We start from the raw sequence: 11,867 nt of genomic DNA, 5'->3' as shown, positions 1-11,867 counted from the left end.
CTAAAACTTCACTAAACAGGGAGTATATTCTAGATTCTGGATGCACTTATCATATGTGTCCAAATCAAGAGTCATTTTTTGATTATAAATCTATTGATGGTGTAAAAGTGCTAATGGAAAATGATTTTTCATGCAGGGTTGTGGGCATCGTCAAAGTGGTTGTCAAGCAATTCAATGGAGAAATCAAGGTTCTATCAAATGTGAGGCACATTCCAGATCTTAGAAGAAATTTAATCTCCCTTGGAACACTTGAGGATGAAGGTTATGGCTACAAATCTGGTGAGAGAAACTTGAAGATTACAAGAGGCTCATCGATAGTCATGACATGGAAGAAAATAAATGGTCTTTATGTGTTGGATGGAGAAACAATTTCAGTTGTTGAAGCTGAAATGGTGAGAAACCAAGAAAATGACATGAAAAATCTGGCATCAAAGGCATGGACATATCAATGAACAAGGCATAAAGTAATTGCACAATCAAGGAATAATTGAGAAGCTAAAAGTGTGTGCCTTACCATTTTGTGAATCTTGCATTTTGGGAAAGCAGCACAAGATCAAGTTCACAACCGCAAAACACAACACAAAGAGGATACGTGAGTATGTTCATGTTGATCTATGGGGGCCATACAAGGTGCCTACACATTCGGGTAAACAATAGTTTCTTTCAATTGTAGATGACTTTAGTAGATGTATTTGGACTTACCTATTGAAAACTAAAGATGAATGTTTAGACCAATTAAGGCATGGAAAACTCAAGTAGAAAACCAAACCAATCTAAAAATTAGTACTCTTTTAAGACTGATAATGGTTTAGAGTTTGTAAATAATGAATTTGATGCTTTGTGTAAAGATTGTGACATACCTAGGCATAGAACAGTTGTAAACACTCCTGAACAAAATGAATTGCAGAAAGAATGAATAGAACCATGTTAAATAAATTGAGATGTTTATTGTTTAGTTCGGGTCTAAGACAACCATATTGGGGAGAAACACTAGTTACAGCTTGTTACTTGATAAACAGAAGCCCAAAAATAGGTCTATATATTTAAAAATGCCTTTTGAAAAGTGGTATGGTAGGTTACCTAATCTTAAACATCTCAAAGTCTTTGGTTGTACATCATATGTACATCAATAAAAAGATAAACTAGAGCCTAGATCTATAAAAGGAATTTTTCTTGGTTATGCTATTGCCACTAAGGGATATAGAATATGTATTAACGAAAAGGGAAAACTTAAGATTGTCATAGCAATAAATGTGATATTTAATGAACATGATTTTTCTCATTTAATATCCGAGAAGGGCAGCTTTCTGAATGATGTTGCATGTAACTCATCAAGCAAAGAAATAGCAAAGACAGAAATAAAAAAATCTGTTGCAGATTCGAGTAAAAATGATCTTGGGAATGAGGAAATCAAAGAGGAAACAGAGGTTTCAAATGACCAAGAAGATCTATCTAACTATCAACTTGCTAGAGATAGAGCTAGAAGAGACATACAACCTCCAACCCGATATGCAGAAGCAGACTTAATAGCATATGCACTAATTGTTGTCCAAATTGAAATTCAGGAACCAGTAAGCTATGAAGAAGTTGTAAATGGGTTACACAAAGACAAATGGACTGCAGCTATGAGAGAAGAGATGGAATCACTTGACAAGAACAAAACTTGGGAACTTGTTGATAAACCTCCAAACTAGAAAGTAATTGAATGCAAGTGGATATACAAGGTGAAAGAAGGAATGATAGAGGTTGAACCATTGAGATTTAAAGTCATACTTGTAGCTAAAGGCTTCACTCAGGTGGAAGGCACGAATTACACAAAAAAAATTTCCCTCGTGGTTATATACAAGACAATAAGGCTGCTCCTATTTATTGCAACACAACAAGACATGGAAGTGGAATAACTTGATGTCAAAACATCCTTTTTAAATGATTATTCGGAAGAGGAAATATACATGAAACAACCACCTGTTTTCAGGTGGAAAGCAACAAGTCAGAACTAGTTTGCAAGCACAAGAGGTCTCTATATGGCTTGAAACAATCCCTAAGGCAGTGGAATAAAAGGTTCAACTCCTATATGTAAGAAATCAGGTTCACAAGTTCAGATTTTGATCATTGTCTTTATTTTAAAAATCTGAATTTGTCTACAGTAGTATACTTGTTGCTTTATGTAGATGAGATGATCATCTTGAGCAAGGACAAGGCAGTAATTAAAGGACTAAAAAATAAACTCAAACAAGAGTTTGAAATGAAGGAACTTGGCCATGTTCAGAGAATTTTTGGCATAGAAGTTACAAGAAATCGAAGAGATGGAAGACTATATCTGAAGCAATCAAACTACATTCAGAAAGTGGTTCAGAAATTTAATCTACAAGATTCTAAGAGTACTTTAGTACCATTAAGAGGTCATTTTGTGCTATCCAAAGAATAGTGTCCTATCAACTCAGAAGAAATAGAAGAAATGAGCAAAGTGCCATATGTTATGGCTCTAGGGTGCCTAATGTATGTAATGGTTAGTACCAGACCAGATATTACACATGCACTCAGTATTCTTAGTAGGTTCATGTCAAATCTCGGATTGGAGCATTGGCAAGCTCTCAAATGGCTTCTACGGTACTTAAAGGGAACTTGGGATTATGGTTTGGTGTACAAAAGATCAGAAAAAGGAAATTGAATTGACAGGTTATGTAGATGCTGACTATGCATCAAATAGAGACACTCGAAGGTCTACTACTGCATATATCTTCATGACTAATGAGAACTGTGTGTGCTGGAAAGCTCAGCTGCAATCCGTTGTTTCTCTATCTACTACAGAGGCAAAATCCATGGCTACTACTGAGGCATTTAAAGAAGTTATTTGGTTGCAAGGTATTTTACAAGAACTAAAGATGCTAAATGGAAAAGCAAAGGTGTACTTGGACAACCAATCTTCAATCCATTTATGCAAGAATTCAGTGTATCATGAGAAGATTACACATATTGACATAAGGATTTCTGGGATAAGAGAGAAAATTAAAGATGAGATAATAGACTTGGATAAAATCAAAACAGAAGATAATCCAGCTGATATTGGTACTAAAGTCTTAACAATAAGGTGGAACTAATGCTTTGCTTTGGGAACTAATGCTACACTTGAGGAACACCATCTTAGAAAGGAGGATCACAAACTTTTACTGTTGATATTTGAAAGGAATAAGGTGGAATTTGTGGAATTTGATTCCTCCCAAATACCAACCAACTTAACTACCTTATGACAACTGCCTTAACAAAACTCACTCTCCTAGTTACTTAAAGTTTGTCTATATATGTACAAGTTTTAGAGGTTGTGAGACACACGGTTTTGAATGACAGAGTACGAGTGAGAAGCTCCAAGATTGAACTAGAGAGAAGATTGAGAAAGTGAGATAAGAGAGTTGAGAAAGATTGTGGGGGTTTCGGGCTATTGTATTGAGCAATTCACTACTGTTTTGACAGTGAATTGCTCGGGTGTGTGTGAGAGATTTACACTGAATTTGAGTGCTTGTTTGTGAGCCACACTTAACTGTATTCTTTCTCCATTGATGATCAATAAATGCCTCCATGATGGTGTTTTGAAAATTGGATGTAGAAGACTAGGAAACTAGTCTTTGAACCAGTATAAAACCTGTTGTGTAATTGTCTATTTTTCGTTCTGTTTTTAAGCTTTCTTTTGTGCATTGTTTTATGATTTATATATTGTTAGATCCTTACTTATTGATCAATTTGTCTAGTCTAACTACTAATTTGTGATCTTGAGAGAAAGAATTACAACAAATCAAAGCCAGGTTCTCACGGTCTAAGATTCAAACTCAAGATCAAAGTAGATTTCCGCTGCAAGATTTATCAAGAAAGCTCCAAGAACTCATGACAGCTATGGCAAAGTTTGAGTTATAAAAGTTTGATGGAACATGGGACTTTGCCTTGTTTTATGATTTATTTAATTTCATATTTTGATCATTTACAATAGTCTTTAAAATTTTAAATCATTACATATATGAAAATAGGCATTTAAAAAAAACTGAAATGAAAAGTATAATGGTCATCAGTATTTATTACTATGGATTATTTTATAAAAATGGTTATATTATGTATAGTATAATATAAATATAATATGTGGTATTATTATAGTAGTATCTTTACTAATATTATATAGATAAAAAAAAAAGACATTAGATTTAGGGTTAATCTTGATATGTTTTGGGCCCTCGTTAAATTATATTGGGAAATTCGCAAAAATAGCTAAGATTTAAAAAAAAATACTAAAAATATGGAATCTGGAAAAAATTACAAAAATACAGAGGAGCATAATCATAAATATGAGGTTTTTTTTAAACAAAGTTTACAAATTTGTAACTAATGTTTACAAGTTTGTAGCCATATGTTACAATTTTGTAAACAACATTTACAAACTAAATAGAAAATTGCAATAGACGATTACTGAACTGTTATCTGTATTTTTTGTAATTTTTGTAAAATTCTGTATTTTTCAAAAAAATTTAAAATTTATAGTGGTCTGTGTATTTTTTTCCAATTATATTTAAAGATCCCAAATTTTATAAATTGTACTACGATTATGTAACTTTAGTTGTTTTAATTTTAAATTTATTTGATTTTCTATTATTTTGAGGCTGTGGGCTTAGGAAGTCCGAGGTTTGTGCTCACCAACTTTAGTCCAAGGTGGGCCCTTATTAGGATTTTTACATAATTTATTAAAATAATATTTTATATTACTATATTAATATTGATAATACTAATGTCATTTTTATATGCAATTCTTAACCATTTTTAGATTTTAATTGAATAGATTCTTTTTTATTTATGATATTATTTTATATTATTTTTTAATGCAATTTATTGTAAACCATGAAAGGGGATTTGTAGTTATAACTTTCCATTGTACTAACTTTTTCACATTCCCATTCATTTCAAAAAACCAAAAGATATCTACCAAAAAAACTGTGACCCTCTCTCTCTCTCTTCCATCTCTTCCAAACCAAAAAATGGAAACCCTCTTTTTTCATTCCTCTTCCAACGTCGATGGTTTCAACAAGGAGTGTCTACGATACACTCTCCACAGAGTCGCCGGAGTAGGAGGATGCTATGGAGGAGGCGTCGAAATTCAAGGAGAGCGATGAGAACGGAGAGTCCCTCTAGTGTGAAGATGCATGCTTCTCAGGCGAAGAAGAAAGGTCAGTCTCTTCCCTCTGTTCGTGGTCGCTCAACGAAGAAGGTGAAAATGGTGGAGGAGGCGGTTGTGGTTCAAGACATAGGGTCCGATTCTGACGATGTCCCCGATTCTCCATTGATCAATGTTTTTTTTGTTATTGATTAAAGTTGATACATTTTTGTTTTTTTTTTTCATAACCATAAATTGTTCATCATTTTTATTAGTTTATGTTTATTTTTTTTTACAGATTTTTCAAACAAAACAATGACGTTTTCTTTTGTTTCCATTAAATTTTTTTTATGGGTTTCACATTCTTTTATGTTTAGTTTATTTTTTATTTTGTTTTCAAGATGTGATTTTTATTTAGTTTAATGAAATGAATTTTGTTGGGTTTTATGCCCTTATAAAACCACATTTCTTATGTAATTAATTCATTATCAATAAAGTAGTAGAAATCATTTTGTTCAATCAAATTGCATCATTTACATATTTTATTACATGATTAATTATTATTAATACAAACGTTTATAAAATCTCAAACATATGTATAGTTACAATTATAGTGACTCGGTCACAGTGGATTATAATTGTAATTATATGTTCAAAAGCATTTTATCCTAAGATTAAATTAGTACACTAGATTTTTACTGATTGTGTAATCGACGATAAGATCTACTTTCACATCTGGTGTGATGTCATATCCAGGACGCTGAACAAGTAGATAAGATCGGATGTATTTTGTTACATTGGACTGGACCAATATTGATTATTGACAAGATACGTAAGTATCGTTATTATCTAATCTAATCATATCACAACGTTGACCATAGGTCAATTCAATCTTAATTCTGAGTGATTAATGTTCTGCTAATTGTATTAGTCAAGTCTTTTGATTTGTTCATTACCAGCTTACCCTACAAACCAGCTCATACTTACATATTGGAGATTGGGTAGTATAATTGAGTGTGAGTATTTATCATAGATATGAAATCTATAACTTCTATTTAAGAAGTGAAACGATGCTTTCTTTATAGCTTGGTTCAAGTGTTAAATGATAGAGTACTCATTTCTGTAATTAAATTTACGAAAATATTATTTACAAGGAACTTAGTGGGAGTGAAGGATAAAATACCAATGAGGGGAAAAACGGTAATTTGCACCAGTCTCATTAGTAGATCATCTATAGATGATTGAATAACGGTTATGGTTATAGCAATGGGTAACGTATTTACATTTGGTGTAAAATGTTCTATAAATTCAAGAATGCAATTCTGAGTCTATAGTGGAGTCACGAGGAATTAATAAGGTAGTGGAATTATTTGTTATAAATAAACTCACGATAACTTATTGGAGCTTGAGTTCATGGATCCATGGTCCCCATGTCATCTCTTATCAAAATGAACCTAGTAGTCTTGAATAATTAATTTAATTATTAATTATAAAAATATCATATTGACTTGAAAATAAATAATGTTAAATTATTTATTGATATTTTGTGATAAAAGAAATAGAAGAAACTTTGAGGTTTTTATTTCAAAGTCTCAAAAAGAGAGTATGATAGCCAATTGGGACAATTTTGTTGATATTGATAAATTGGTATTAATATTAATAAAATGAATTAAATAAATGTCAAAATTATAATTGGTTAATTTTGACAAGTATTTAATTAATTATAATTATTAAATAATTAAATAAAATAGGTAACTAAAACCTATTTTATGTCCTAGCTAATTGCCTATATATACTAGTGTTATAGAATGCATTAGAGAAGCTGAATTTGACAAGGTAAAAATTCACTACTAATATTCTATACCTAGCCGCTCACTCTCTCTTAGTTTTCTCTCTAGGAATTCTCTTCTCATGTGTTGAGACTTGCCCACACAAACACTAGGTTGTTTTAGAGAAAGACTTGGAAGTCTGTGGTCTTGTTTCAAAGCGATTTGGATTCCTTGCAATACCTAGCATTCAACAAGGACAAAAGGTTAGGGAATCCAAATGGTGTAGTCATTGTTCTGCTATGCATCTCGTAAGTACTCTAACCGTTTTATTATTGTATTTACGAATCTTCGTATATGAAAATCACTACTATGCATGTATTTATGTTTTCTATTGTATGATATTTTATGCAATAGGGAGCATGCATATATACTTATATAAATGAGATCCTACAACTGGCTTCAGAGCTAGGTTGCTAGTTTATATGTTTATATACATGTATGTGATTTTTTGATATGTTATATATGTTAATTGGAATGTAGTATAATTGTTCGCATGTTTAAGTTTTATGTATGTGTGATGCTAAAAGAATATTGTTCATGATTTTTGTATGTTAATGATTGTTTATGTGTATTTTATTTTGTTGTATAAAACTCATAAACATTGTACAAGAAATCAAAGTTTGAAAATTGCACAAAACCAATTTTTTTAGCCTATGAAATATGTATCTATATATATTTAAAGTTATATATATAGCATACGTTTTTTTAATATATATTTGTTGACCCTTGATTTGGCCAACGACACAGAGTCAAATGTACGACAAAAGATGAAATGACAATTAAGAATTTAATCCAATGGAAAAGAAGAAAACACCAAGGATTTATAGTGGTTCAGCCCCAAAGAATGGTAATGACCTACGTCCACTTAGTGCTATTATTAATATTGAATCTCAAAGCCGTGATCAAAGAACTAGGGTTCTTGAGTTTCACGAACCTTGGAAGAAATACAATGAAACGATGGATAATTGCACTATAGCTCTCTTTCTCTCTCTATCTTAGCAAAAAGATTCAGGGATTAAAAGTCCCTTCCTTGAGCTATTTCATGCATATTTATAGGCTCAAGGAGGGTTACACAGGCCAATGTGCCATATCTTTCCTTAATAACCGTGTATCAGGGTAATGAGGAAATATTGAATGCAATTATTATAAGATTACAATCTTAGAAGGAAACAAATCAAATTATACGACCAGCCTGGTCGTATCTAAAAGTTAAGCCCTGACGAAGTGATGTGCCTCTGGTCGATAGTCGAACAACACTTCTGCCACGTGTCAACCACGTGTAAGAAATCCTTGCCACGTCATCAACAGCCATTTTTTGGGTAAACATTTCCCCCCCCCCCCCCAAGTTTATTTATTGCGACCAGCAATAAGTAAACTTAGGAAACTGACGCTCGCTTACTCCACCAAATCTGTCAGAACCGCCCATGCCCTCTCAGAAAAAGCAATCAATCATGTCTAATCAAGCCTTTTTGGTTGCCCAAAAACTTGTCTGACGCCTATCACACTTCCTCATGCTCAGAAAAAATAATTCATGATTACCTCTTTTATCATGTCCCAGTCATTATATACAATATCTCAATTCCTCATTTTGACTTTTTACTTTTCACTTGCCATCTCCTCTCCAAGAACTGCGAAGAACTTCTGTCTTCAAAGCCTAGAAATCCTAGGATCTAACATCCGGACGTTCAAAAGCTTTCGTGTTCAGACTCCTCTTTTCATCCAAGTAAGTTTTGCTAACCCCTTTGTCGTTTGAGATGCCATGCAAAACTATTTTTTGTGCTTATTTTTATCTCTGAACCTTTGCATGTTCTTGGCTGAAACTGTTATGGGAATTATGTGTATATCAATAAATGCTTGATAGGGTAGTGAAGTAACGTTTCGTAGGAGTTAGGAGCCAGTTTGGTAGTCAAGATTGTAGATTTAGGGCGTAAAATCGAATTAAAAATTCGATTTTTAGGCTAGTTGAAAAACTGAGTATTTCCCGCCCCTTCGGAGTCGAAAAAGCTTTTTTCCTGAAAAACTTTATACTTCCGCTTTTCAATCTGTTTTTCAAAATGCTCATATAAAACTTAGTGTTTTTGCTAGAATGTTGCTGGCCGTATAAAAGCTTAACTTTTATACGCGAGCAATGTTATTCTAACTCTCAACACAGATTTTTAGGCTTTACGTTCTCACCTCCCCCTTTCTCTGTTCATAGCGCAAGATCCGTGGGGAGGTGAAAGGCCTATTGACGATGACTTGCTTGCCCAATTACTTGACGACGAGGAGCAACCGTCGTTGTTGATACCAGAAATTCCTTTTTCTCGAACCCCACCCAATAGACCTCAGTCAAACCTTCCAGCCATGGGTAGAGTAAAATCCACTGCCCAGAAAAAGAAACCTTCCAACCCTTCAAATCAGCCTGCTCCTCAGGCTGGAATTCCCTCGACTAGTGGTCGGGAAAGAAATATCCCTGACCTCAACATTCAAACTTGTGCTCCGCTTCGAAACGCCGTTCAACCAGATGTTGAATGGTACGTCTCCCCTCCTAGCTGGGTAACGATTAGGATGATTGCTAATTATATTAAAAAATATGGACTTCCTGGGGTGACTCTAGTCCAACCCACTCAAGACCAACAGGCGAACTTGCTTGGAGGCGCTTTCAGCGCCTGGTTGAGGTACCACATCGAGGCAGGAGCGATCCTGCCTCTTCATCCTTTTTTCCAGGGGGTGGCCAATTACTTCGGGGTCGCCCCTTTTCAAATAACTCCCAACGAATATAGAATGCTCTCTGCACTCTATATCCTCTATAGCCATAAAAAATGGCCTGTCCCCACACCACATGAGGTCAACTACCTGTTCGACCTTAAATCAACCCCAACCAGGAAAACACGGGGTTTTTCCATTTTTGTCACCAGGAAACAGGCCGCACTTTCCTGACTGACACCACTTTTATCTCGAACGTGGGGAGGTACCATCTGGAGTACTTCCTGACGACTGACATGGTTGCGAAGAACTTGGCCTTCACACAAGGAGGTAAAGTCTTTGTACCACTAGTCGTTTATCTTTCTTCAATTTTTTGCTGCATTTCCTTTAGAAATTTAGTGCGTTTCAGGCCCATGGTTGCGACCAGAGCCTACTCCAGACATGGTGATCCGATCAGCCCTTCTGGCCAGCATGACCAACATAGAGAAAAGAGTCAAACAGCTGGTCACAGAGGCCAATCTGAGACTGGTCAGCCTTTTGGCTCCTCACCAGGATGTGGGGGAATCTACTGCGGGGAGTGCTACCGGCACTGAAATCCCCGAACAGCAGCCAGATGTGTCACAACCTCCTCTGAGGAGGAGAACTGGGGTGACCATCAATGAGCCAACTGGTGCCCCCCAACCTACTGCCGCACCAGCCCCTCCAAGGAAGGGAACGAAGAAGGCCACAGAGCCTATTCTTGAGTCGTCGGACAAGAATGGTATTGATTTTTCGCTCTTAGATAGCCTGCCTATTCCCTGTCACCTCTTCGACGGGGATGGCAATTTTAAATATCCTCCTGCTTTAAATTCAGACTTCTTCATGCCAAAGAGTGAGTGTAACAATAGTAGAGTATATAATGTAGCGACCAGTAATGATAGCTCGGGTATTTTACTTACAATTTTCTTTGTTTCTTTTCCTGACATAACATACTCAAGCGTTTGTACTATCTCACTGTTCGTGTATTTTCTTTTCTTACAGACATGGACTCCGAGAATGTGTTCGACATGTATTGTGCTCTCGAGGCTCCTGAAGCTCCTGTGAGCAAGAATAAATCGAGCAGGCGGCATCAGGGGGAAAGCAGTAAAGCGCCGCCAGCCAAGAAATCTCGTACTGCAGACCCTCCAGCAGACGAACCGCCGACAAATACAACACCACCTCCTTCTCCTCTCGAGCAGCAAACTCCTCCTGCTCCGGTCGGGTTGACACCTTCTCCACCGGATCCAACCAACCAGACTCAGTAGGCTGCTCCTGCTTCCACAGGGGGCGACATATCAAGTCGTTCCTTGAGATCGGCCAAAGATAGGATGGCCAAAATTTTGAAGCACGAATGTTGCCGAGAGGCGATGGCGGGGACAGAGATGATGGACATCGACCAAATCTTAACTCGCGCGCTAAACGAGCTTGCCAGTGTAAGTCTTTTTTTTTGTGTGGAGATAGCCCTTTTATACATTACAGTCAGTTTAACTTTCGCTCTAATTGCAGGCAATGCTGACTGTTACTGTCAGTCGGCTCCGCTCGGGTGCTATCACCGAGCAGTCCAGGACCTCTAAGCAATAGCACGCTAAGGAACTCAAAGTTGCCGAAGCAAAATACGTTGAACAGCTTGAGGCGGCCCAGAAGACAAATGCAGCGCTGCTCGAGGAGAAGAGCAAGCTGGCTGAGGAGTTAAGGGAGAAGCAGAATGCGCTGGACAAGGCCGTCGAGCAAAGAGACCAGTTCAAGGAGTTTAACCGCGTCAGCTATCGCGAGGCTAAAATGCTCGAGGATGACTTGATTACGAGCAGACAAGAGACTACAACATTGGAGGGCCGGATCGAGAAGCTTGAAAAAGATAATGCCAGCAATTTGGAAAGGTATAAGAACGCCACGGTTAAGTGTTTCTATGAATTCTGGAAACACAACCAAGAGGCTAATTTCAGCTATGTTCCCGAGTGCACAAGGCATGTTGAGATAGCCCGCTGCGTTGCTCGATTGGCGGAAGAAGAGAGAGCAAGGGTTCCTGCCTCGCTCGAAATCTCCTTGGCCACTGGCGTAGAAAGGACGGAAAATGATGCTACAACTGTCGTCGACCAGGACACCCCTCAAGATCCTCCAGCCTCGTAGTCTGCTTTTTTTTTCTTACTTTTTAATCTTTCAAGTACACGGCCTACGGGTCGTGATGTAAAGACAATATAATTTTT

The 11,867-nt window shown here is 36.3% G+C and overlaps 1 protein-coding gene across 1 annotated transcript; it reads left to right on the top strand.

Annotated features, from left to right (window-relative positions):
• The first annotated feature begins 5,146 nt into the window (after positions 1-5,146).
• Positions 5,147-10,928, top strand: LOC133806684 (lysine-rich arabinogalactan protein 19-like). The gene is made up of 3 exons (XM_062244780.1): positions 5,147-5,326; positions 10,198-10,405; positions 10,666-10,928. The coding sequence occupies exons 1-3, from the start codon at positions 5,147-5,149 to the stop codon at positions 10,926-10,928; spliced, it is 651 nt and encodes a 216-aa protein (XP_062100764.1).
• Positions 10,929-11,867: the final 939 nt, after the last annotated feature.

The sequence above is a fragment of the Humulus lupulus genome, chromosome X (genome assembly GCF_963169125.1).
Source record: "Humulus lupulus chromosome X, drHumLupu1.1, whole genome shotgun sequence".
NCBI classification, from domain to species: Eukaryota; Viridiplantae; Streptophyta; class Magnoliopsida; order Rosales; family Cannabaceae; genus Humulus; species Humulus lupulus.
The sequence above is the reverse complement of the archived record's forward strand: the minus strand, read 5'-3'. Positions and strand labels throughout refer to the sequence as shown.

What these genes read in the sequence shown, in the direction of transcription:
- LOC133806684 (XM_062244780.1), top strand. Translation starts at nt 5,147, where the DNA reads ATGAGAACGGAGAGTCCCTCTAGTGTGAAGATGCATGCTTCTCAGGCG. An exon ending in CCGATTCTCCATTGATCAAT is followed by an intron (nt 5,327 to 10,197) that starts GTTTTTTTTGTT and finishes GCTCCTCACCAG; the next exon opens with GATGTGGGGGAATCTACTGC. An exon ending in TGAGTCGTCGGACAAGAATG is followed by an intron (nt 10,406 to 10,665) that starts GTATTGATTTTT and finishes CTTTTCTTACAG; the next exon opens with ACATGGACTCCGAGAATGTG.